We start from the raw sequence: 27,175 nt of genomic DNA on the forward strand, positions 1-27,175 counted from the left end.
TGATGTGAAGTTACTGTGCATGCTAGCATTTCACAATTACACTCATTTAAACCATAAAACACCTTCAGGCTAATAACATTAGCTCTGTGTTTCGCACATTCACACACAACAATATGTAAACACATCTACAACATACAACAACAACAAGGCGCCAGGCTGAGTTAGCCCATTGAGCTAGCTACAGCCAACAGAGAGCTAACTATAGCTAGCACTGCAGCTACTATAGAGCTCCTTTGGCTGCCTTAGAGCTAAAAAGAGCTACACTAGGTTAACACAGAGCTAGCATTTAGCTATTTCCTGCAACCATAACCCTTCTGTAAAGCTAGCTGAGACTTGTTTGTAAACATCAGCTCAATAAATAAAAGGTAAACACAGGTGTGCAGGGATTTATAAAGCTAACGTCTCAGCACTGTGGGAAATCGCTTCCTGTACATTCACAAACAGATGTCACTAAGTCCTGAAAGTCCTGTAAGTGACATCAGCATCGTCCAATCACGTGGCTTGTTTTGGTGGGTCTCAAGAAATTCACCAATAAGCTTCGAGTGAGGTTCATTACAGGAACTTTCCAGGACAGCTCCAGGTTTTCCAGCAGCAGTATTGAAGACATCCAGGTATTCCAGGAAACATTTTCCTGAAGTTTTTGAAAATCCATAATCCAACAATAAATCTTACCAACCAGCTAAGCTAACAGGTAACATTCCCTTTTATTTGAAGATTTCAAAATAAGAGTCTGAAAAAAAGGCTTCTTCATCACAATCAAATAAAGTCATTTGTTCTCTGTTGTTCATCACTAAGATTTTTCTGAGAGCTTAACACCTGATGACTCCACAACAGGTGTCTGATGAGGTCACCGCCGGGTCCACTTGATCAGGGTCTCTGGTGATCGATACAGGAAGATCAGTTTGGCATAAAGCTCCTCCTCCAGCTCTAGCTCACCTGTTTCTCTCACCTACACAGAAAAGAAATAATCACATAAAAAAAAAAATGTCATGCAAATCACTTTTTTTTTCCAATGCTTGGTTCAGGTGTATTGTGGGCGGGGCTACATCCCTTCGCCATGCTGTTTTGAGTAAGTAAAATTCATACCAGGAAGACGTCAGTGCAGAGTTTGAGGATGCGGTCGACACACGGCAGCTCCTCGAACATGATGGAGTGGCTGATCCCACTGAAGAACTCTCTGACAAACTTCCCGATCACCAACACCACCGAGGCATACAATCCCATGATGCTGTGGGGCAAGACAACAGCAGGAGGAGAGGAGATGTTGAGGATGAAGAAGATGTGTTGTCCATATAATAATATTCAGTTTTACTGTGGTTAAAGGTATCACATACCCGTATCCAGCCAGGAAGCCCAGACTTGGGGGACTGACTTTATCACTGAACACAAACAGCTGGAGCCCTGCTTCCCTCTTGTCAGTCGGCGTAACTCCACCCCCAACAGGCACTAGACTCTCAAATGGTTGATCGACGATCCACCACTCCTGGATCTCTCTGCTCTGATTGGTGGAGCGTTCAAGTGCCAGCAGGATGTCTTTAAATTTTTCATCTGATCGGATTAAAAGATGTTTCATTACATCACAGCAGCTCTAGTAAACTTCCTTCTCACAATTAGCTACAGTTAGTTAATTGTTTACCTCACTGTGCTGCTGACGCCATAGCTACCAGCATGCTGTGTCCTGTCCTGTATTGCTTTTACTTAAGCAGTCAGCATGCTGTAGTGTTGTAGCTTTAGCAGTAAATGTGCTGAATTTCTATAGCGTTAGCAGTTAGCTCGATGTGTTGCTGTAGCTAAAGCAGTACGTGTGCTGTGTTGTTGTAACCTGAGTAAAGCTGCTCGATGGGTTTGCCGTTGGAGTCGCTCGGAGCCCGAAGGAAGCATGGAAACACTTCCTGTATGAGCCTAAGACAAACAGAAATACGCAACAGGTCACATGATTAACCCCACAAAACAGACTACCCCTGTACTCCCTGGTCATGAAGGAAATGTTTCATAAAGCACAAGCTCTGGGAGACACATTAACACTCTATGCTTTGTTTTTGGGAGAGTTTTTTTGTTTGTCTGTGAACAACATAACTCAAAAAGTTATGAATGGATCTTCAAGAAATTTTCAGGAAATGTTCAAAATGGGATAAGGAAGAAGTGATTAAATTTTGGCGGTGATCCGGATCATTGTCTGGGTCCAGGATTTTTTTAAAGGATTCTTTATCATTGTGAGATAGGGCCGTTTTCACCATATGTGTATATAGCTCCACAATGAATGGTTGGATTGCTTTGCAAAACAAAACAAGACAAGGTCACCATAATTTCTGACAGATGTAAAAGTACAATCCAGATCCTGGGACTATTCTGGATACTAAGATCCACAATATGAAATATGTACTGGGTCATTATAACTTTCAACATTGTCAGGAAACAAATTATCGTACAAACCTGCAACTAACACCAAATTGTAACAGGCAGTTTGCTGAAAGGGAGTATAACATTAAAGTAGGACTAAAGTGGTGCGTGAGAATCACAATATGCTTGGGGAAGGTCATTATCATTCAGAAGAGAAAATTCCTATCCTCTTATTTCCAGTAACCCCGCCCCTGCACTCACACAGGCTGTGTTCTGGTTCCATTCAGCAGCTGGATCAGTTCAAGGCGAGTCTGGTCATCCAGGTATGTCACATGTTTACCTGACGCAAGCTCCGCCCTTGCTCCCAAACTCATGTTCCTGTTAAGGAAAAGAAAAAGGCTCTAACCCTCTGAACTCAATGAAACCTAGTGAAGTGGTTGGTGTTATTGTTGACTTGTTAGTGGATGTTAATCTGACCTCTGAATAGTCCAGGACAGGGTCAAGGGGAAGTGGTCCAGATGCAACACCTGGCTCAGGTACTCCCTGCTGGGCGGACTGATGGTCCATAGAGAGTTACTGCTGCCCTGCAGCTCCGCCACCGTCACATCTTCTGGACCATATGCTTCCAGAAACTGCAAAGCACTCTGGGAAATCAAGGACATTAGATCAATACTAGGGATGGGACGATTTGCAATTCTTGCAATTCGATTCTTTTATGATTTTGGGGGGGTGCCGATTCAATTCAAATTGCGATTGTTGATATTTACGATTTTGAGTTTGCTTTTTTAACAGTTAAATGATGATGATAATGTCTACAGACTTTATCTGGAGCCATGTTTTCCCATAAAATGCACTCTCAGTCAGAGAGAAACACTTCACCCTCTGCTGGAGAAAAGTGGTAACTTTTTCCAATTCAGTTTATAAGCAAAATAGATTTTTTGACAAAGTGTCCCAAAATATACTGATTTTTGATATTTTCTCGTACCCGTGACTAATATAGTAACCTGTGCTAAAGAGGGAATGTGTTCTTGTGGAGGACTCACAGGGGTGTAGCTGTAGGAGGCTTTGAAAAAGGTAAAGTCTTCCTCAGTCAGATCCTTGAGCTGGTTCTGCTGGGCGCTCATCGTGAAGATTGGCTGTCAATGATAACAAAAGCTCAGCACTAAGTAGAGCAAAAAGATGTGCAAATACCAGTCAGTACAGGTGAGCTTACCTGGAAGCCACCCAGGGTGATGGTCAGGGAGACGTCAAGCGGTCGGTTGACGACTCCAGCGACTGATTTGATGAGTGACATAAAGAGCAACGGGAACCAAACGATGCAGATTAACAACAAGACGATGAGCCCGCCCATCCCGTACTTAACGACCCGCTTCTTCTTCTGCCCGCGAGGCTGAGGGTACCTCTGTGTACAGACACAGACACATACATTACAAACCTCAAACACATTAATAAACCGTGAACCTATCTAAGGACACACACAAGCTCATACTTTCTCAGACTCCCTCCAGCACTTCAGGACGAAGCAGTGAGCGTAAACATCCTCCACACAGATCCAGGAGGACAGAGACAGGGTGGTGTCCGTCCATACCCAGTCCATCACTGCTCGTAGCTCTGTCAGGAAGGGGACCAGACGGAACCTGCAGACAGACAGGAAGGATCAGGACTAACAGCGAGACAATGCTTTGCTCGCGGCCCTGAGCTGGTCAAAGTGGAGACTCACCCCTGGAACAGGAAGAGGTTCAAGTAGTTGTAGCTCTTTGTCAGGAAGTTTCCAAGAACTCTTGTTGGGTAACCGGAGCGGATCTGATAGGCCGACAAACCGAAGTACACACACTTCACGAAATACCAGAGCTGAGCCACCAGGTTCTGATTGAACCGCCTGGAGACACCAGAGAGGCAGACAGGTCAGACACAGGAAGATCCAAGGAGAGACAGATTAGAGAGGCAGACAGTTGAAGGTGAGTTACCTCTCAGTCACAGTCGGTAGGATGAAGAACATCCAGAAGTGAATCCCGAAAACCAAAATCACCTGAAAGACCAGCTTCCCTAAAACGGTCTTTCTCAAATACAGAGCCCTGTCTATCACCATGGTCCCTGTGGAGAGAGCGACAGGTAAACAAACAGGTGGACAGAGACACAGGTGGAAAGGCTGGTAGATTGAGAGTTACCTTACCGAATTGAATGAGAACCATAACCAGGAAGGCTTCAGGGACCTGGTCCTCTGAGAGGGAGGAAGTGATGTCAGCGGCCGCAGAGTGTTTCTGAAAGACAAAGTCAATAGAATTTAAAAAAAGATAAAATCTAAAACTGTGAACTGGTTTAAGGTCTATCAGAGTTTACCCCGAAGGCCCAGAAGCCAAAGACGATGATGATGAAGTCTACAGTGTCAGCGAGGAACATGAGGACATAGACGTCAGTGACCGCGCTGTACTCTGGTTGGACGAGAGCTTTGAAGAACTGAAGAACTGGGCGGTACAGAGAGGTACTCCTGAAACAGACAGAGAGACAGACTGTGGCTTTGAATCTACTTTGGTTACTGATGTTTGGTGACACTGATGATGGTAGCTCAAGTGTTAGCCAACCTGTTCACAAGAAACTTCCTGGCTCTGATGGAAAGTTCTCTGAGTTTCTCCAGCAGAAGATCGGACTTGCCAGGCTGCTGAGCTCTGGAACTCACACTCTCTGAAAACACACCAAGAAGAAAACATCAGTTAGCCTCTCTCTGACTCTACATTCAGACCGTATAATGTTTGATTCAGACCCACCTGCAGGAGAACGCATCTGGGTGGAGCTAGAGTGCGTCCTTCTCCTGCCTCGCCTGCGCAGTGTGTTGGCTGGGTCAGTTGGGTCGGTGGAGGTTGCACCCTGGTCCATGGAAGTTTGGTTGTCATGATCATGGAGAGAGTCCACTTCAGAAGAGACGCTCTGGTCCCAAAGCCCGTGGCACTGAGGAAAGAGAAGGGAGGAGTCTGATGAGTTTCTAACTAAATATTTCTAAACATCATTGTGATGAAAGTATGAAAAACCTTGAGGATGGCTCGGTGGTAGAACAGGGCGAGTAGCTGCAGCAGGTCATACAGAACATATCCCTCCTTTTTCTCTACCCCTAAAATGTTTGGGGGGTGAAAGGGTTTGGAGCGGTCCACCTCTAATTTTTGGTTGAAGGGAAAGAAACCAAACTGGAAGAAGTACTTGATGACGATGGTGACCTGGAGACAAAATGGACCACAGGATGTGAGACAACGGACGAATGGAGAACAACTAGCAGAGCGGCAGGTGGCAGGCAGAGCATTGGCATAATAGTGGGCAGAGCACTAGTTGTAGAGCAGCAGCACAGAACTGTTGAATTGACAACAAAAGGCAGAAGAGTGGCAACAAAACATAGATGCAACAGTGAAGTGACATTGCTACAAAAAAGTTGCGGGCAGAACAGCAGAAAGATTGGCAGGCAGAGCAGCAATTGGTGGCAGAGTGGCGAGCACCTCAGTGTAGATGATCGCTGTCATCCAGAAGGTCTTACTGGGTCGGGGGACGGACAGAGTCGCCCACAAGAACACAAGCACAGGTAGTACCAGTGTCAGACAGCTGGCGGACACCATGTGGTTCAGCACGATGACCAGGTAACACACCGTCTCTGACCTAAAAGGAGCGACCACCTCAGTATCTGAGCAGCACACACACACCTGTTACACGAGAAACACACTTTACCTGGCAGCCAGGATATTGTAGAGGGCGTAAACCATCTGGAGCAGTTGGTGTTGGTTCCCATAGAAACAGTCTGATGCCTCCATCTCTTCATCGTAGAATGTCCTGAAACAGGAAGTGGAATGTGAGCACCAGCAGGGTACAGGTGAGCATCCTCTGTGACTCACCCCTGACCTACCTGTTCTTTAGCAGCTCGCTGGCAGTCAGGTCACGGATGCTCTTTTCTCCCCTCTTCTTCCTGTGATCAGCTTCCTCTTCAGGGTCCTGACCCAAGACGCCGCTGTAGGAGGGGGGGAGGAGGGGGGAGTCAGGGAAGCTGGGGGAGGTGGCGTCATCAACAGGAAGTGGCTGCCTTGAATCTTCAAAGCTGTTCAAACAATAAGAATAAAAGCCATAAAGCTACACTGATGCTAAGCTAATTTTTAGTCATCTGAACACAAACAAATAAGCTGGCATTGTTAGCATCATGTGTCTTCTTTAAAGTGATACTCCGGGGTGGAACAAGTTGGGTCCTATCACAAGGTTTAGGGCAGAAATTACCCCTACAGCAGTGTTTTTGTGCGACAGAAGCCCAGAGCGCTCGCACCAAACACCCCCTCCCTGCTCGTCTGCCGGTTTCCTCTGCACTCAGACGGGGCCATATTTTACTTGACCAAAAACACAAATAAACGAACTCCCACCAAAAAAATCTGATATCGGTCTGCATACACGCTTTATTTATAGAATTTTCAGCGCGTTACTTTCACACAAAAACACCGCTAAATAAGGCTCCAGTATCACAGGAGTATCACTTTAAGCTGAGAATAGTATGTTGGTCGGTATCTGTAGCTGAGGTAGCGCCGTTTTTTGGCGGTGTTTTTGTGTGAAAGTAACACGCTGAAAATTCTCTAAATAAAGCGTGAATGCAGACTGATATCAGATTTTTTTGGTGGGAGTCCGTTTATTTGTGTTTTGGTCAAGTAAAATATGGCCCCGTCTGAGTGCAGAGGAAACCGGCAGAGGAGCAGGGAGGGGGTGTTTGGTGCGAGCACCCTGGGCTTCTGCTGCACAAAAACACTGCTGTAGGGGTAATTTCTGCCCTAAACCTTGTGATAGGACCCAACTTGTTCCATCCCGGAGTATCACTTTAAGACCAACCTGAGGGTCAGGTTGATGCTTCCTCCCTCTGATGATGATGATGAAGATGACTGAACTCTTTGCATCCTGGTCAGTTTGGGACGATATCTTTGGCTAGTTTTAGCCATCAGGCATTCTGGGCACTCTTCACTGTGAACCTCAACTGCTGCTCCTGAGGAAGGAGCCTCTGCTGAGCTCTGCTCTCCTCCTGGATCTGGTTTTTCTGTTGGAAAACCTTCTCCTGGTTCTATCGCCTCATACTGATCAGAACTTCCTCCTTCTTGTTCCTCTTCCCTCCCTCCTCCTGTTACAGTCTGCCCCTCTGCCTCATAAGAGGTGTAGTCCAAGCTGGACTCTCTGGAGGTCTTCGTCATCTGCTCTTGGTAGTAGATGTGGATCGCCTCTCTGGTGGGAACGTTACCCTGAACAAACAAAACAAACAGGTCTCACTCCAAATCTGCCACGTCACACCTCCTCCATCTTTGTTGTAGTTCTACTCATCCCCTGCTGTACCTGCTTGGCTTGCTGCATAAGCATGCAGCGCTCGATGCGGAGAACAGTAGAGATGTCGATGTGTTCCTGACACAGAGTCCGGAGCCAGGAAGTCAGAGAGTCCAGCAGAGCTGACAGCAGAACCCAACAGAACCGCATCGTGTAGGAGAACCGACGCAACACTGTGTCTGAAATACACAGGTCACCTCACGTTAGAGGTCCTCAACGTCTTTATGTGCATGACTCTGTGACCGAAACCTACCTGGTCCCTCTTCATTCTCCTCCTCTTCCTCCTCCTCCTCGTCTTCATCCTCCTTCACCTCCTTTGTGACTTCTATGACTTCAGCAGCTGCAAGAGGAAGACAGTCACAGTTAGCTGGTTTAAGATAAAGCTTTATGCAGATGACTCAGCTTTCTATGCTCCTCCTTTGATGGTGACTTCTCAGACTGAGCACGTTGTTGACTCTCACCTCCTTGCGCCTCCTCCGTCCTGCTCCTCCGCTCAGAGGAGTTCTTCTTCAACAGCTTTCTTTGGTTGATTCGCGCTCTCATGGCTGTTCTGGAGTCAGTTATCCAGGCGTGATAGACGAACTTTCAGAAGACATCACATCATCAGCAAAACTGTCCAACCTGTGAGCACCTGTGTGTAAACAAACATCGGACTCACCTGGAAGGCAGACTTCTCAGGTAGCTCTTCCTCCTTCTTTTCTTCCTCCTCCTCCTCCTCATCTTCCTCACTGTCTGTCTCAAACAGGTAGTAATCCCCACTCCTCACCACTGCAGACAGACAGACAGGCAGGTCAGATGTCAGACAGACAGATCAAACACAAGTAAACTGTGATGTCAGAGGTCATGTGACTCACTGGAGGCGTGGTTTACCCAGGGCCTCCACCAGTTCTTTTTCTCCTTCTTCTTCTCCTCTTGACCTGAAAGAAGAGTAAACACACATCCATCACTCAGTGATTGACATCTGTGTGTTTCACCATGGCAACATGAGTTTGTTTACACACCAGCAGTACAGGAGCTGTCTTGGGTCAAACTCAACAATTTCTCTTTTCCTCTTCTGAACTTCTGCTGTCGTGTTTTAATCCTCTCCATCCTAAAAACACAGACATGAAGCTGTCAACGAGTCCCACAGTTCTCAAATCTTGGCCTTTAACCCAGTTTGTGTCTTACTGTCTCTTCAGCAAGTCCATGGACGTCTTCTCCACCTCCAGTCTTGCTCTGACGGCTTTCACTGTGGATGCCTCAAAGAGCTCCGCCCCCCTGCAGCACACACACATCGTCATGATGTTCCTTTTTTTTTTTTTTTTTACAATATTTTATTGTGTTTTCCATTTTATCACAGAAAATATGTGTCAATGATTAATTCATAAAGCTGAAAGTTAAAATAACCCCAGAAAAGAAGAATAAATAAACAGATAGATACGAAATACGAAAAAAAAAAAAAAGGGAAAGGTGGAGGGCAGGCAGCACATTATCGTTCTTAACACTGTTACACATACATATAGATAATACATACGAGTACACACATGGGCATATATATAAATATACACATATCTGACTAGATATGAGTGCATTTGGGCACGTTATTGGACAAATTGTGACAACACAACTGGGGCTCTCCAGTCTAAGGAATCATCCCCTTTATAAATAACAGTTGCGAGATCTCTAGGCAGGTAATCTATTAGTGGCTGCCACAGGTCTATGAATTTTGTTTCTCTCTTTCAATTTAGCTCTAAGTCTTTCCATCAGAAGAACTCTATAGATTGCTCTATACCGCTTACTGATGGTAATTTTTCATTAATCCAGTTAAATAGGATGCATTTTCTGGCCAAATAGAGCAATTTGTTAAGGAGTTTGATCTTCTGGGGTCTAAAACCCCAGACTTTGGTGGCAACCCCAATAGAAAATGCCCAGGATCTTTACATGTCCTAGATTTCATAATTGAACTCAACTCTTTTGTCACACAAGACCAGAACCTTGCGTTCTTAGGACATTCCCAGAAACAATGTATATGGTAGGGCTGCACGATTATCGCAATCGCAATCGCAATCGCAATCGCAATCGCAATCACAATGTCAGCACATGCAATTACGTAATCGCAAAAGAGGTTATCGCAATCGCAATGTCAGCACATGCAATTCAGATTTTTCTCCATGATAACCAAGCAAGTCTGTAGACTCATCATGACACAACTTTTTTTATTAAATCGCAAGCATAATCGCAATCGCAATATTGTCCACCTAATCGCAAATCGCACCTTTTCCCCAAATTGTGCAGCACTAGTATATAGGTACCAACCATTTTTTTACATTCAATACACATTGCAGACCTGCTGGGATCAGCTTTGTTTAGGAGTTTGGGAGCTCTATGTTGTATATGAAGAATCCTGCATTGCAATTCTTTAAACCTAATACCTAGGAAGATGGTGTGGGTAGACTCAATATAACTCATCCAGCAGCCCTTATCATATTCAGTCCTAAGGTCCTTTTCCCATTTCCCCACCAACTTGTCCAGGTTATATTTGTTGTGACCCAAGAATGTATTATAAAAATATGTAATCAAGCCTAATCTAATAGATTTTTCCAAAGGTCTGAGACTGGGTTGATCTAATGCAAACTCAGTGCCCATATCTATAAAGTGGCGAACTTGTAGATAGGCGAAGAAGCCTTTCCTCTGAACTCCATACTTATTCTCAATCATTCTAAAAGACATGAGAACACCATCATTGTCCAACAAGTCTCCTACAACCCTGATGCCTTGATCGAACCAGGACCTAAAAACAGAACTCCTGATTCCTGGGATAAATTGTCTGTTACCAATGAGTGGTGTCAGATATGAGGACATATTCTTCCTACCCACAAAAATTGTGATGTTTTTCCAAATCTTTATCGAGTTTAAAAGTATCGGACTATCCAATAACTTGGACTGTACTGTGCTGCCTTTGATATAAAGTCAGTTGTCATTAAAAATTAATAAATATGTTAAAAAGTGATATAAATAAGTTTAAGTTTAAAAGGCAAACAGATTTCATATTTTGTTTCAGTTCATGGTGTTTGCTGCCATCTGGTGGACATTGTTAGTAACTGAACTTGAGGTATCGGGCTTAGGTTTCATTTTCTCTCAGTCACATGCAGAAGTCTCACAGAGGGGGCAGGGAACATACTCGTTTTGCTGAGTCGGTTTCTTTCACACTTTGGCCTTGGAGAACATTCGTCTTTTTACAAACAAAGTTGGAAACTATCACATCAAGCTTCAGTAAATTCAAGAAAAGTCAAGCCTTGTGTGTTTATTGGAGACTTTTGTGAACTGTTATCTGGCTGTCTAACTCTACATACTGGAACGTGTAGACAGGGCAGTGCATGTACTTTTTGTGTATTTTTAAGTTCAGCCAATAATACATGCGGAGCACATTTCCATCCCTCAATAGGCTCTGGACCATCAGGAAGAAAATCATGAACCAATCATGTATAATACGGCAATGACAGGCCAAGTTATAATACAATAAATTCGGGATCGCCAATCCTCTGCCTTTTTTGGGTAGTTGCAGTGTGATGTTACTTTTGTATGCACGTGTATAAGTGTGTATGTACCACTGTGTGTGAATGTACCTGGAGGCCAGAAGCTGTGTGTGTTGTAGGTCCAGGACCACGTACAGGAAGTAGTGGCTCCTGAAGACTCTCCTTTGCAGCAACAGGAAACAGAAACAGACGCTGTCCCAGATGATCCCCGCCTCATCACTCGGCAGCTCACACTGTTTGCTGCTCTGCTGCTCGGCTGCAGCGACACGGACACACAACATATAAACATCAGACAGACAGGTGACAGGCATGCAGGTAGACACACAGACAGATGGAGAGATACCTACGTTTGGTGTATCCTTTGATGGTGCAGGCCAGACTAAACAGCTGAATCAGCCAACAATGATTCACCACCAACGACTTTATGAAACCACAGGCCAGAACCTAAGAGACAGACAGGTAAGAGACTGAGGGGTTGGAGACAGGTAGGTTATAAGGGCTGGGCAGGTCAAGACTCACCGACAGGATGTTCTTCATGGTGATTACAAATACGTTGTAGCCAATCAGACAGTCCCAGTACAACAGGATGGATTTGATTGGCTTTAGCAGCAAGTCTCCGCCCACCAACAGGAAGTAGAAACAGGCCACAAGATAACCCATACAGAAGATACTGATCCTGGAACAAGAAGAGCACACCTGGCATCAGGTAAATGTACAGGAATACTTCAGCCACCTGAAGCTCCTCCCCCTCACCTGGTGGTCCCAGTGATGAAGATGATGGTCAGGACAAACCAGAACATGTAGCTGAAGATGATCACTTTCATCATGTCCAGGTAAGACCTGCAGAGTCAGAGGTCAAAGGTCAGAGAAGGGGACAGACAGGTAAGCATATAAAGACAGGTGTGTGCTGAGTTTACCTGCACATCATGAAATCTGAGACTGTGTTGTGGCAAAGCTGTCTCATAAGATCAGTGACCTGCCTGTCTTCATCATCCAGCTCGCAGTTTTCACCTGCGAGCGCCGTGACGGACTCCTGGAGCTCCTCCTCAAACACCTGCAGCTGCAGGGAGGAGGCGAGGAGGAGCATGAAGTCATCTGACGGTACAGGAAACCAAGGAGGACACAAGAAAAAAAAAATTACATGTGATGGAGCTGAGTAGGAGGATGATGATGATGATGATGATAAAGGTCTTACAGAGGAGGAAGAGTGGGTTTGGGGGAGTGAGGTAATCAGGGAGGAAGAGCCACTTCACCACATTTGAGTCCACCTCTGACGATGGGGGTCTCCACGGATAATCTGAGGAAGGAGCCCAAACGTAAGCCTAGCTGAGCATTAAGGCTAAAAGTAGTGGAAACTTGTTACCCTAGCTTAGCTTCATGATTTCCATGAGGGTGAACTATTAGTCAAGCTTAAAATAAGAACTTAAAGCTGAGGTACCTGTTAGCCTAGCCTAGCATTAAAACTTGTAATAGCGGTAGCTGTTAGCCTAACTTAGCTTCAAGATTTCCAGAAGGGTGGACTATTAGCCTAGCTTAAAATAAGAACCTAAAGCTGGGGTACCTGTTAGCCTAGCTTAGCATTAAAACTTGTAATAGGGGTAGCTGTTAGCCTACCTTAGCTTCAAGATTTCCAGAAGGGTGTACCATTAGCCTAGCTTAGCATTAAGGCTTAAAGTAGTGGGAAATTGTAACCCAAGCTTAGCTTCAAGATTTCCAGAAGGGTGGACTTTCAGCCTAGCTTAAAATACGAACTTAAAGCTGAGGTACCTGTTAGCCTACCTTTGCGTCAAAGTTTTCAGCAGGGTGGACAATTAGCCCTGCTGAAAATAAGACCTTAAAGCTGAGGTACCTGTTAGCCAAGCCTAGCATTAAAACTTGTAATAGCGGTAGCTGTTAGCCTAACTTAGCTTCAAGATTTCCAGAAAGGTGGACTATTAGCCTAGCTTAAAATAAGAACTTAAAGCTGAGGTACCTGTTAGCCTAGCTTAGCATTAACATTTCCAATAGGATTAGCTGTTAGCCTACCTTAGCTTAGCTTCAAGATTTCCAGAAGGGTGGACTATTAGCCTAGCTTAAAATAAGAACTTGAAGTTGAGGTACCTGTTAGCCTAGCTTAGCATTAAAACTTACAATGGGGTAGCTGTTAGCTTACCTTTGCATCAAAGTTTTCAGCAGGGTATACCATTAGCCTAGCTTAGCATTAAGACTCACAGCATGGGGGATTACTAGCCTAGCCTAGCATAACAACTTAAAGCGGGGGTGTTAGCCTAGCTTAGACCTGTGATTGGTGAATTTTAACCTAGCTTAGCATAAGAATTTACAGCAGAGAAATTTTAACCTAGTAAAGCACCAAGACTCGCAACATAGAGTGCAATTACATGAGTATAACGACACTGAAAAAAAAAGCAAAAAGCGCTTTATGATTTTTAATTTATGCTACTGGATTACTCAACTGCCTGAGTATTTGTCCAGGTGAATTTTTACCTGCACAGGCAGCTGGAGGGAACCCGATGCACAACAGGTACTGGAAACACAACAGCCCTGACAGGAAGTAGCAATACTTCGGCCACACAGCGCTGATGCGTTTCCGGCTACGCTGTGATAGGATGGCGACAAGCCCGAAGGCGTGACACACAGCAAACAGATCCATCCGCTGACCAATCACGTTCACGGCCAACAGGAAGCAGGTCTAAAAGGGGGAGGGTTGAAAGTGTTAAGACACGATGATGCTATCTTTTTGCTTAGCTAATGTGTTAGCATCTCACCTCAAGCCCAAACTTATAGAAGAAGTAGTTGAGGAAGTACTTAATGCAGCTTAGCACACCATCATCCAGGTGACGCCTGGTGATGTTGTGAAATAAAGTGCGGGTTGGGGGCGGGACTATTTTATGCCGGAGACGATAAAGCTCCTGATGTCTGTAAACTGTTACCTCAAAGGCTAACAGCGCTAACATCGTCAGATTAAACTGTAAAGAGAACGTAGATTCAGAAAAGTTAGCTTGAGACAGTTTTGAGTCAAACAGGCTAGTATGAGACAAGTTAGCATTATGCTAAGTTATGACAGCTAACAGTAAAATTCTGATATATAGTTGTGACATCACAACTCACCCTTAAGTAGTCGAGCAATTTTCCTTCTGTCTTGCGAAGCCCCACCCACTGGGCAGGGTCAACCGGACCAGAGTACAGAACAGAGCGAGACAGGTCAATGCTGGAGTTACCTGGCTGCAAAAAAAAACAGACAAGTGTGCTTTAGTCAGACAAGTTTGAGGCTAACACAGGTGTAAATGATGTCAGGTACGCAGACAGGTGTTGTATGGTTGGCATGGTTACCATTGTGCAGTTGGAGGAGTATCTGATTGGCTGGACAACGTTGAGTTGGTACAACATCTTACAGACGGTCAGTACACATGTCCACACAGTGCACACTCCTGACAGCAGGGGGCGCCACTGTTTGCAGGGTAGGGCCAGGGCCACGCACAGAACGAACAGCAGGTTCAACACACACACCTGGAGACAGACAGACAGGTTAAACACACATCCACACTTTGATGGACAGAGAGACAGACAGACTCTGACCTCCTTCACAGACACCCAAATGATGTAGGACGAGACAATCTTCACAATGTGTAGTTCCAGGAGCCACCAGAGGAGGTGCTGCAGACGCTGCAGTGAGAGGAGGAGGCGCAGAAACAGAACAGAGAGTCGATCCACCACCAGCCTCCACGAGACCAGGACTGAGGAGGAGAGACAGACAGTCTGTTTCCCTTTGAACTAGTCTATCTCTGCTTTGATTCCCATGCACTGTATTTACCTGTGAGAGGGTCAGACAGGGTTTCCCTGTCAAACATGCAGGGGTACTCCTCCTCTTCCACCGTCTCCTCCTCCTTTATCCACCTCTTGTCTTTTTCCTCCTCCTTGTCTATCTGTCCTCTCTTCTGGTCTTCCATGAGGATCTGAGGAGGATCACTCAGCGACAGGTCAAAGAGGCTGCCTTCGGAATGGACCAACCTGGAAAGAGCGCCCCCTTGTGTTAAACTATTTAATTTCAAATTTTTATCTTATTTTGTAAACTAAACATGTTCTTGTTTCTGATTGGTCAGAGTGAGGTCACATGTCAAAGATGTTTTTTTTATACCTGGTGATGGTGCTGTTGTGTGTGTCCACCACAGTCTTCAGGTCTGTCAGCTGCAGAAACGGCTCATGGAAGTAGTGCAGGTGCACAATACACACCTGGAGAACATAGAATAGATATTGGTCAGGTGACACACAGGTATGTTCTGTTGTTCTGTAAGAATGTGTTCTAGTAGCAAAATACTTACCAGTAGGAATGCAGCCGGGATGAAGATCTTAGTGAAGAGAACAGGAACAGAGAATTTCTCCAAGCCCACGTCCTCCAACCTGCAGACACATCAAAGGTAAAGTACACCTGTGTCGACCTGTGTTTACCTGTGTGTACCTATCTGTATGTACCTGTGAGTGCTAAGTCCAGTGTAGTAGCTCCACAGGTGGGGGGAAGAAGGAAACTGGAACGTGTAGACCAGGATAAGAACCATCATGGAATAAACCACCACAGCTACCCAGAAACCCCTGAGCCAGGCACGCCAACGCTCGTAGTTTAACTACAATAAGAGAGACAAGCAGTGTTTACAGTATTACCTGGCAGAGCTGTAGTCATATCTGCAGTACTGCAGTATTACCTGGTAGAGGGCGACACAGCACAGGAACATGACCATGTAGATGACTTTGTAAAGGACCATCTTTCCCTCAAAGCTCACGAAGAAGAACATCGTTCCACAGACGTAGATCCAGTATTTAACGAACATCCTGGTAACCACAGCAACAAGGGCCTCCATCTTAACTCCTCCTCCTCCTCCACCTTGGTGCAGGAACAGAACTTCCTCATAGGACACCTCCTCCTGCTTCATCTCCGGGAGAGGCTCCTCTGAACTCTGCTGCCCTGTCAGTCAGAACAGCAGACAGGTGAAAATCAGAGACGAACCATCAGATAGACAGTTGAGAATCCGAGCAACAGACGAGACATGTGACCATTAGGGAGACATATAACTAGTCTGTAGACAGGTGAGAGAAAGTCAGTGAGACAGTTGTCTTGCCTTCTAAGTGGATAGTGATGGTAGACAGTTGGGTGTCAGCCTGTCTCTCCCTCTTCTTGTCTGTCTGCTCTGTCAGTGCCTGTCGCAGCAGCAGCCAGAAGCTGAGGAGACAGAGGAGCTGAAAGAGGGACAGACAGTTAGACCCTGCAGGTCAGACATCGCAGCTCATGGTTGTTATCAGCTGTTTGAAGCCGCTCAGTTGTGGTATCAGTAACACAGGACCACAGGAAGTAGCTCTACCTTGGAGGCGAGCTCCCTGCAGGGATCCTCTTTTTTGGGGAACAGTCCTGGGACTTCATGGACGGGGGGAAAGCTGTAGATGTATTGTAGGATGACCAACAGGTTTCCATAGGCAACCAGCCAGGGAGACGACATCAGTGTGTAGCGTCGGCGCTCACGCATCATCCAAAGGACACAGGACCAGAGCAGCAGGACACATGTCAGCCAGGACACGTACGTGATGGACCAGGCCATCATGGCGATTAAAGCACAGATATAACTCTGTTTGAGGAGGAAACTGAACGCCATGGAGGCAGCACTGACTCCTTCTTCAACCGTCCTCCTCACCTCCTCTTCATCCCCCTCTTCCTCCCATTCATCCTCTTCAAACATACATGTCTCCAATGTGTCTGCAGCATCACACAGAAAGGACAGACATGAAATCATTTGTTCACGACATGCATTCTGGGATTCATCTCTTAAAGACCAAAAACTCACCTGACTGGCTTAGGGAGTAATTAACCGGGGAAAAAGCATCCAATCCCAGTGCTGTGCTCTGGGTGGGAGGGGCTAAAGAGTCAGAGGGGCTGTCATTGGTGGACGTCGTCAGCACCTTTGGGATAGAAAGTTTCACTCACATAAACTTGATTTTAAACAAGAAGGAAACTTTGATTTATCGATGTTTGCGTACATCTCTGAACTCAGGTCGATCGTGAGCTCTCCTCCACAGCTCCCTCCGCCTCTCTGCCGTGATGTCAGCAGTGACCTCATCACTCAGGTTACTTGTAGCAGTGTTGATGTCACAACTGTGACTGAGTGCTGACTCTGATCCCTCTGCACGACAAGGGCCATTGCCATCTATCAGCTGTAGAAACATGTGACACAGGTCAGCCAATTGAAACGCAAGGGCTGTGTGTTGTCATCATGCTACGTGATGTCATTAATCTAGCCTCACCTGGTTCCTCCACAGAGCGGCGACAGTGTTGTAGAGGAGAAGCAGCATCAGAGGACTGCTGAAATGAAACCAGCTGAGATCAGAGTTCACCTGCAGCCTCCAGCGGGCAGCACAGTCCACCGAGACCACGGACACCAGGCCGAGCACACTGCAAAAGATCAATCGATCAATCAGGGAGAAATATACCTCTAGAAAAGCACTCAGAGAGCGTAGACCTCCACCAAGCATATTGTGATTGTCACGCAACACTTTAGTCCTACTTTAATGTTATACTCCCTTTCAGCAGACTGTCTGCTACAATTTGGTGTTAGTTGCAGGTTTGTACGATAATTTGTTTCCTGACAGTGTTGAAAATCATGAACCAGTACATATTTCATATTCCAGATCTTTGTATCCAGAATATTACCAGGATCTGGATCGTACTTTTACATCTGTCAGAAATTATGGTGACCTTGTCTTGTATTGTTTTGCAAAGCAATCAAACCATTCATCGTGGAGCTATATACACATATGGTGAAAACGGCTCTATCTCACAATGATAAAGAATCCTTTAAAAAGTATCCTGCATCCAAACAACAAGCTGGATCACCTCCAAAATGTAATAACTTCGTCCTTATCCCATTTTAAACATTTCATCAACATTTCATCAAGATCAGTTTGTTACTTTTTGAGTTATGTTGTTCACAAACTCCCCAAAAAACATAGCCTCATTGGCAAAGGTAACTACAGCACACTACTTCAAACAGCCAGCAGAGGGCAGCTAAACTCCCAAACATTGACCTAAAACCTCCCAATACACATAAACAAACACAAACACACACCAACGTTGTAAAGAGCACCTGCGTTTAAACCAACCTGTAATTATATTGAATTGGGCCTGTCTGTTTTCTCTTCCTGTTTACTCCTCCGTCATCCTCACTTTTAACTAGAGTAGAGTATAATGTCACCTTCCCTACCCCCTACCTCTTCCTCTACCTTAAACTCTTCCCTGTTTAATAATAAAATGACTCACCTGGCAGAGGTGCAGTTGGGAGGCCACGCCTCCTGAAGTGACGGCAGCTGATAGCAGTACACCAGCAGGAGGTGGGATGAGGAATAGACGAGTGACATCACAGAAACACACCTGAAGAGGTTGGCTGGGACCTGACCCAGCCATGCCCAGCAGGTACACAACACCTGGAAACACAGGAGGTACAATAGGGAGGAGAGGGACGGGAAAACAATGCCTAGAGGTAGAGAAGGGAGGGGAGGGGGGGGCATTAAAAAAACAAAAGAGCAGTCAGTGAGTGAGATCAACAAGTCAGGTTCATGATTGTTAAATGGCTGTGAAGAAAACAGTGAAAGTTAAGGGGAAATATGAGTTTGTGGTAACATTGGGGGCTTAGGGGTCTTATGGAGGTTTAGGGTACAGGTTCAGCTAGAATTGGGGGTTTAGGCTACAGTTAACATTTAGGGTACAGTAGGGTCTTAGGGGAGCAGTTGAAAGTTAAGGGTACAACGGAAATTTGGGTTATGGGGGGGGGGGGGGGGGGGGGTACCATTGAAAGTTTAGAGTACAGTTAAAGTTTAAGGTACAGTGGACATTTAGGGTACAATTAGGAATTATGCGTACAGTTAAAGTTTAGGGTACAGTAGAAGCGTAGGGTGCCGTTGACGTATAAGCCCCGTTTCCACCAGGTGGTTCAGTTTGGTTCATCTGGGCACGGCATGCATTTTACAGGTTTTTAACAGACCAATCCCCCCAAATAACCGAAATAAGCCGTCCCACTTTTTGGCACCCTTCCGTAGGGGTGCCAAACAAAACAGATCTAATCTCGAGGGTGGCGCTACAACACTGCAGACCATTGATTGGTTGAAAGAATCATCACTAACTGTGTGGCAGCGACTGTAATTCTCCTGGCAGCACACAGTCTTCTCTGATACAAGTCTCGAATGCACTTTGTATCAAAGCGCCACATGCCAACCACAAAGAGGACAAAATGCTGCATGTCTTCCATCGTTTCTCTTTGTTTATTGTGTAGGGATGGGTACTTTTCACATTTGAAACAATATGGTATTGATGCCGGGTACTTGGCAACCGGTACCAGTACTCAACGGTACCAATTTTCGGTACTTTATGTTTATGTGGTAAAAAAATATCAATTTGTTGAATAATATAATGTGATTTTTTTCAATCGAACATATTTATTCTTCAGTGTTTAATCTTGCAATGCTGTGTTCATGTCCAGCATGGAAAATCACCTACTCTTCCACTCCCTCATAGTCACAAGGATGCATTTAGGTACCTAAACATGGAATCTTTTGATTTAATGTGAATCGGTACCCTGTACTTTTGACAGTATTTGGTCAGTACCCATAAAAGTACCTAACTCGGTACCCATCCCTATTACTGTGTCGCGCTGCTATGGTGTCACACTACTATGTTACTGATGCAGCTGTCTACATCTGGCTGACACGCCGCCTACCACGAGGAGGCACAGTTGACTGTGGAAACGCAAACAGGACCAAGCTTAACCGAGCCAACTCGTACCGAACTTTACTGATCTAAACCGGACTGCTTGGTGGAAACAGGGCTTTAGAGTGCAGCATAAGTTTAGGTTCCAATGGGAATGTAGGGTACAGTGTGGGTGAAGGGTACAATTTGGGAGTAGGGTCGAGTAAAGTTGCAGGGTACAGTGGGAATGTAGGGTTTAGTTGAGATGTTGGTTACATTATGAAAACAGTGAACTTCTGGTATGTAGGGTAGATTGTGAGTCCAGGGTACAGTGGGGATATAGGACTCTGTTTGCATGTGGGGTACAGTGTGAGTGTAGGGTTCAGTTTAAATGTGGGGTACACCCAGAATGTGTGGTACTCTCCCATTTACAGTGGATCTTAGTGTCCTACCTGTGAGTCCGAGCAAAGCCGTTAGAAACACTTTTCCTCCTGCTGTGGTCATGTTTCCCATCATCTCTCTGGTTTTAGAGATCAGTAACTCCAGCTCAATCAGAACCCTGTTCCTGGTGCCTCCCTCTTCCCCCTCCTCCACCTCCTCCTCCTCCTCCTCTCCGAGCACATCGTCCTCCTCAAACATCAGCTCCTCCTCCTGCTGCTGCTGCTGCTCGGTCTCCTGCTGGGGCTGAAACACACAGAAACATGTGCGACCTTTGACCTCTTGGTGATTAAGGAGAAAGTGGAGCAGATGGAAGGAGAGGGGGGAGGAGAAGGGGAGGAGAGGAAGAGAGTCCTGCAGGTCTGGTTTCATGTTGATGAACAGACTCTGACAGAGCAAATATTAAACTGATTGAACCCAAAACCTAATCACTTTACTCTGTTTGTGTGTGTGTGTGTGTGTGTGTGTGTGTGTGTGTGTGTGTGTGTGTGTGTGTGTGTGTGTATCCTGATTAAGTCATATAATGATGTTATGGTAATAAAAAGGCTGACTGAATTACTCACTAAGCGACAGGAAACATCGTGAAGAAACAAGAGAAGACAGCTTAACAAGGTTACACCTGCTGCATTAGAGTGATAGCGTGTGTGTGAGTGTGTGTGTGTGAGTGTGTGTGTGTTTTGGAGGATGTTACCTGTGTATTTACGTTGGTGTTACGTTTCACTATCAGCCTCCACGTCAGCAAACTGACGACCAGCACACCAACATCTGGAAACAGCTGCCTCACTGCAGAGCCTGCATCACTTCCTGTAAGACTGAGACACACACACACATACATGCACACACACAAACACACACAGATAGATAGATAGTATGGTGTCAGTTTAGACTAACTGAAGGATTTCTCCAAATTCAAAGTGTGTGTATGTGTGCGTGTGTTTATTGGTGTGTGTAGGTGTTTACAGAGCCATGTAGTCCAGACAGAGCGACTACAGTCTGCACCTCCTCTGGTGAACACACACACACACACACACACACACACACACACACACACACACAGAGGATCGGATGTCTGCGTGGTCGCCGTGCTCTCTGAGGGGACAGACTGTTTCTTTTAGCTCGGGTTAAGAAAAGCTGCAGAAGACAAACAGTCAGGAAACACAGCGTCTCTGTAAAGCCAACCTGACGCTGCAGAGACGATACAGGAGCTTTTAAAACACCACATTCAATCCTTAAATCTGAATTAGTTGGAAAAGATGAAATATAATGTCCTAAATCAACATCCTTCAGAAATCAGCCACCCTCTCAGCGTGTTAAAGGGGCTTTTTAACTGCAGGAACTCTCCCCTGGATCTAGGAACTTTTTGAGGAACTATGTGAGTTTCACCCTCAGGAACCAAGGTCAAAATTTAGTCCAAGGGTAATTGATCTGCCCCTTACAGCAGGGCTTTCCAGATGTCTAGGAACTTTTGGGGGCGGGGCCCACAAGCTGACCATTTCTGATTGGTGGAACACCAACGTGATGTAAAACCTTGTTTTTAACCTCTTATAACTAATGAAAACAAAACTCTTCAGAAAAAAGAGGGCTTGAACACAAGACAGCCAAATGATATCTTCAGATCACCACAACAATCGGACGTGAGAAACATTTCTACCAGGTGTATTTATTTTTCAAAGTTTGACCACAGCCCATCTGGAATGACTGGGGAGATGGATTTTTTGACCTATACTGCAGTCAGCCATCAGGGGGAGCGGTTTTTGTGGCGACCTCACTTTGAGCTGTGCAAGATGATGTCCATTTTTTTTATAGTCTATGGCTGAAACACAGAAATCCTGGGGAATCATCCCAGTTTGATTTTAAATATGTGTATATGTGTCAAAATAGTAGGGCTGGGACGATATGCTACTCTCACGATTCAGTTCTATTACGATTTAAATTGCTGTTCTTTGATATTTATGATTTTTGAGATGTCTAGTTTCCTTTTTAACACCAGACTATGTGAAAAAAGTCAAATGATAATGATAATGTCTATAACAGACTATATCTGGAGCCATATTTTCCTATAAAATGCACATCACATGACTCAGAGAGGAACATATCACCCTCTGCTGGAGAAAAGTGGTAACTTATTTCCAATCCAGTTTATAAACAAAGACTGGAATGAAGAATTTGAATTTTAAAAAAAGGTTTTTTTGGCAAAGCAACACAGATTTTTGGTATTGTCAAACAAAAAATCCAGAAAAAAAAAGATTTTTCGATTCTTATTCTCACCTCTACAAAATAGCTTCATCAGATAAATATTTAAGCATGATCAAAACTAGCACAGACTGAATCTCATCCATGCTAACACGCTTATCGCTTTTTTCACCTTCTATGGTATAATTTTTGTTGAATAGCTGTCATTGCCCTCTTACTGCCCTCTATTGGTCTGGTGGTGTATTGCGAGTACTTATTTTCTGTAAGTCACCGGCCCGATCTGCATAATCATTACCAGACTTCAAGCCTTGATGGAAACACACAGAGCAAGGGGCCACAGGGAATATTTAGTCAGACTGAAAGGTTGAGTTTTAAACCTGAAAAGTCCAGGTTTTAGGTCCTGAAGGAGGGTCAGAAGACAGATCTGACTCTCGGCAAGCTTGGACACAGGTTTCATCCTGACCTAAAGGACTATTAGTTAGTTTCTCGACAGGGCCAGGGCCACCAAGCTCCTCATCGGCAAACTCCCTGAGAACTTCTGGGTCACTTGAGCAAGGGAGGTTATAAAGCACATATCTACTCGGACGCCAGATACGAGGACGAAGTAGCAAGCTCAGCACAGAGAAAGCACAAATGATGGTGAAAATGAACGAGCAACCAACAGACCAGACAAGAAAATCATCTTTTAACACCAACAAGATTCATCTATCAGTCGGTTTGTCTGTCTGATGTGGTCTTACCTCAGGAGGCCGACCTGACTGAGAGCCCGTTGCCAGGATGTACCTGCAAAAAAAAAGATCGTCATTACAGAGAGACACAAAGTGACGATGCAGACAGGCAGGTGAGCAGACAGACAGGTGCTTCTTACAGTTATATGAGGGCTGTAGTGTCAGGTTTGTCAGCTGGTAGAGTGACTGCAGCAACAGGAAGAGGAAGCTGGAGACAGAAATCGCCATCACACAGCGACACACGCTACCTGTAAACAGAGACATCAACAGCATATCTGAACATGAGTCCAAAGCTTCCTGTTGTCATCAGAAACTGTATTTAACAATGGATGACATGCCCCCTCCTCCTTCTGACTGACAGTGAAGCCAACATTCATTCTTTACCCTGATAATCACAAAATAAACTTTAAAGACAAATGACACAAAGACATAAATCAGCATGATATGAATCAACAATTAACAAACATTTATTTAACCTGGATTTTGATTTTTCTAATGAGCCATGTTTCATCTTTTAAGATAAAGGAGGCGGAGTTTATTAGCTATACTATAGGGAGCCAGCAGAGGGAGCTCTAAGGCTGCATGGCTTCACCTTTGGTTGTGGAAATGCCCTCAATTGTTTTAAAAAGCCTATTACAGAAACAGTCAAACACAGGAAGTGATCTCTCAGTGTGAGTCATCTCACTTCCTGTAGACCTCCCTTGCCCCTCCAAAACACAGACACACACACAGACACACACACTTCTATTTCCCCTGGAGGATCCTTCAGGAAACAGCACACATCCTGAGATCACCTGACCTGTGCGCCTGTGTGTATGAACTTGAACTCCAACATGTGTGTGTGTGTTTTTGGGTGTCAGACATCATGACAACATGCTTGACTGATGATGTCATCACTAGGTGAAAAGGAGGCGGAGTCAGGAGCATCAATGAGTGTTTACCTGAGGAGGAGGTGGGGTCAGGCAGCAGGGGCAGCAGAATCAGCAGGAGCACGTACAGCAGAGAGAATCCATTGAACCGCAACACACACGCTGTGAACACACACACACACAAGAATCATTAGAAGAAAGAATCATGGAGTTCGTATACGAATCCTTTTTAGCATATTAGCATGCTAGAGGGCTAACATGCTAACAAGCTTACATTAGCAGGTTGATATACAGCTATGTTTGGGAGTAAACACAGTCTGCAGTGTCACTACTGGTTGGATGTTCAGAGTCAACACACACACACACATTTATGACTCAGTGTGAGTGAATATAACTTGGGGGGCAGACAGGAAGAGCGCCCCCCCTCCACCCTCTACAGATTGGTTCCACACACTCAGGTAACAACATCTGGCTGTCTATGTGTGTGTATGAGTGTGAGAGTGTTGACATACAGCTAACCACTCACACACACCTCCCCCCTCTCGTTGGAATGTTGAGCTGTTTTCCTGTTAAAGGGAAATTCCGCTAAACTACTAAATTCAAGGTTCCTCAACGACCCATCCTGGAAGGTGTTGGGACACATTGAAAGGCCACATCCTGGATCTCCAGGCTGGTTTGGAGTCGTGTCTTCACTTCAGCATTAAGCTAACTGCTAATAGAAACTCATGGTGAAAATGCTAACTGCTGAGTACCTGAAAGTAAATCATGACAACACTCACTGATATATTGGACAGACGTCACTGAGTGTGACATGGTTGACCTGTGACATCATCACGGGTCCCTGCAGATGCTTGAATTAGAGAAAAGTCAGGGAGCAGAGTGGGACAGTTTTTGTTGATTATGAGACAGATCAGGATCGGGTGACCGAAGAATTAAGATTATAGATGTTTATAAAGCTAAAAATGAGACTGATTATAAATTATAGAAAATAGATTATAGATGTGGTTTTGACTTGACTTAGAAAGCCTACACCTTTTTCAGTCTTGTTGTATTAGTTTGTTTTTATTTTGTTGATTGTTTGGGGTTAATGCAGGCATCAACAAAACACTTGTTCGCTTGCAATTTCTCACTTTGGTGTTTGTAAGTGAGATTTCATGTTTGAAGTGACCGAAATAAACTAAACTAAATTGAACTGAACTAAACTTAGATTTCTATTGCGGTACTTTCACAGGACTGCAACAAAAACGCTCAGATATCAAACTCTCATCTGTGTCGTATTTGTACCTTAATCTGTGAAGTATAAATTCTTCAACCTGTTAGAGATGAGTTCTTCAATCTGTGAGGTATTAGCTCTTGAGTGTGTGTGAGATATTAGTGTCTTAATCTGTGATGAAAAGGTCCCTTAATCTGAGTGGTATTTATACTTTTATCCATACAATATTACTACTCTGATCTGTGAGTGCCTTAATCTGTGAGGTGTTAGTACCTTAAACTGTCTTCTCAGGACTCTAATCTGTGTGGTATTTGTACCTTAATCTGTGAAGTATTAGTTCTTCAACCTGTTAGAGATGAGTTCTTCAGTCTGTGAGGTATTAGTTCTTTAGTCTGTGAGGTATTAGTCCTTTAGTGTGTCTAATTTGTGATGAAAAGGTCCCTTAATCTGAGTGGTATTTATACTTTAACCATACGATATCACTACTCTAATCCGTTTAGTATAAGTGCCTTAATCTGCGAGGCATTAGCACCTTAATCTGTCTTCTCAGTACTCTAATCTGTGTGGTATCAGTACCTCACTTTGCTAGGTATTAGTTTTTCAATCTGTGAGGTGTTGGTTCTTCAGTTTGTGAGGTATCAGTATCTTAATCTGTGATGTAAAGGCGCCTTAATATGAGTGGTTTCATAACCTTATTATGTGATTTTACTAGTCTAATCTGTAAAGTATGAGTACCTTAATCCATGTGGTATTATCATCCTATTCTGGGTGGTATCAGTGTCTTGATCCGTGTGATTTTGGTTCTCTTATCTGTGAGGTATTACTGATATTTTCTTCAACCATTTGGAGTCAGTACCTTTATCTGTGTACTCTGTCTGGTTTTAGTATTGATCTTACCTGCAGTCAAAGTAATGGGCAGCAGAACCCTGAAGACCGCCCCCACAGCCAGCTCTGAGGGCATCCTGAACCCACTTTTATTTGGTCCCAGTTCGGACCCGTTGATTGCAAATCCACATCCAGTCCCAGGTCCACTTCTCCTTGTGAAGATGTCTGAAGCGGGACATCAGTGCTCCACAAGCCCGCCAGAGGAGCCTCAAGGCCGGCTGTGGGCGGCGACACACCCTGCTGCCATCCTCCGTACCCCGAGCCGCAGGAACACAGACAGGCTGAGAGTCAGACACGCTGGCAGTGAGACAGCTGGTTGTTTCACTGCCAGGTTCATCCACGGATGAAAGAATCAAGCAGGTCGTCTGTCTCTCTGCCTGTCTGTCCGTCTAGTCTCACTGTTTCTCTTTCTGTCTGCCGGTTTGAATCAGTTTTAGGAGAGAAACTAAAAAACCAAACAAACAAATAAAAAAATAAAGTCCTTCAAGAGTAGACAGAAACTTTGTTCCACTTCCAAAAACTTCTTATTTTTTCTTCCTTTTCTTCCTTTCTTCTCTTCCGTCTCTCAGTAGACTCGGTCAAAGTGAGGATCTTGAACTTTTCTTCAGTCTGAAAAACAATCCTACACTCGGATCCTGAATCTAGAGCGATGGAAGCTCCCAGGTCCCGCCTACCACGTGATTGACAGATCATTAGCCAATCAGAGAGAAGTGTTGAGGTTGGAGGACGCACCCATTCAATAAGAGGAGCGATTGATGAGTGAATGAACAGTTGTGTACAGATGTGCAAACCGTTTGTTCGTGGATTGAGGAGATTAAAGTTTTCAGAACAGAAATATTTATACATTTAAAAATCACTTTAAATCACATTATATAGTATATACTTTAATATTAGAAATTAGATTAACAATTGTTATATAACATTAACTTAATTGATGAAAATAAATAAAATGA

At 44.6% G+C, this 27,175-nt stretch overlaps 1 protein-coding gene across 1 annotated transcript; it reads right to left on the reverse strand.

The window, feature by feature from the left end:
• Window positions 1-702: 702 nt before the first annotated feature.
• On the reverse strand, window positions 703-26,850 carry piezo2a (piezo-type mechanosensitive ion channel component 2a). The gene is made up of 55 exons (XM_074693195.1): window positions 26,235-26,850; window positions 24,197-24,286; window positions 23,396-23,503; window positions 23,268-23,310; window positions 21,026-21,146; window positions 20,349-20,580; window positions 18,475-18,688; window positions 17,463-17,610; window positions 17,199-17,372; window positions 17,006-17,120; window positions 16,529-16,917; window positions 16,289-16,406; window positions 15,875-16,134; window positions 15,648-15,796; window positions 15,497-15,575; window positions 15,313-15,407; window positions 14,989-15,185; window positions 14,754-14,911; window positions 14,508-14,684; window positions 14,286-14,399; window positions 13,943-14,143; window positions 13,662-13,866; window positions 12,373-12,474; window positions 12,095-12,272; window positions 11,931-12,017; window positions 11,697-11,853; window positions 11,525-11,621; window positions 11,268-11,433; window positions 8,830-8,919; window positions 8,664-8,752; window positions 8,517-8,579; window positions 8,321-8,430; window positions 8,124-8,244; window positions 7,916-8,002; window positions 7,675-7,841; window positions 7,183-7,583; window positions 6,224-6,412; window positions 6,049-6,150; window positions 5,823-5,979; window positions 5,367-5,549; window positions 5,106-5,286; window positions 4,923-5,022; window positions 4,681-4,828; window positions 4,514-4,601; window positions 4,308-4,434; window positions 4,061-4,219; window positions 3,830-3,977; window positions 3,554-3,742; window positions 3,384-3,476; window positions 2,818-2,984; window positions 2,602-2,718; window positions 1,823-1,902; window positions 1,335-1,548; window positions 1,087-1,228; window positions 703-949 (listed from the first exon to the last, which is right to left on the reverse strand). Exons 1-55 carry the CDS (start codon window positions 26,296-26,298, stop codon window positions 848-850), a joined length of 8,052 nt encoding a protein of 2,683 aa, XP_074549296.1. The 5' UTR covers window positions 26,299-26,850; the 3' UTR covers window positions 703-847.
• Window positions 26,851-27,175: the final 325 nt, after the last annotated feature.

The sequence above is a fragment of the Halichoeres trimaculatus genome, unplaced genomic scaffold (assembly GCF_033239565.1).
Source record: "Halichoeres trimaculatus isolate MK-OKI-2021-1 unplaced genomic scaffold, fHalTri1.1 fHalTri1_scaffold_18, whole genome shotgun sequence".
NCBI classification, from domain to species: domain Eukaryota; kingdom Metazoa; phylum Chordata; class Actinopteri; order Labriformes; family Labridae; genus Halichoeres; species Halichoeres trimaculatus.

What these genes read in the sequence shown, in the direction of transcription:
- piezo2a (XM_074693195.1), bottom strand. Translation starts at nt 26,298, where the DNA reads ATGCCCTCAGAGCTGGCTGTGGGGGCGGTCTTCAGGGTTCTGCTGCCC. An exon ending in TCCCGGCTGCATTCCTACTG is followed by an intron (nt 15,408 to 15,496) that starts GTAAGTATTTTG and finishes TATGTTCTCCAG; the next exon opens with GTGTGTATTGTGCACCTGCA. An exon ending in TTATGCAGCAAGCCAAGCAG is followed by an intron (nt 7,584 to 7,674) that starts GTACAGCAGGGG and finishes TTGTTTGTTCAG; the next exon opens with GGTAACGTTCCCACCAGAGA.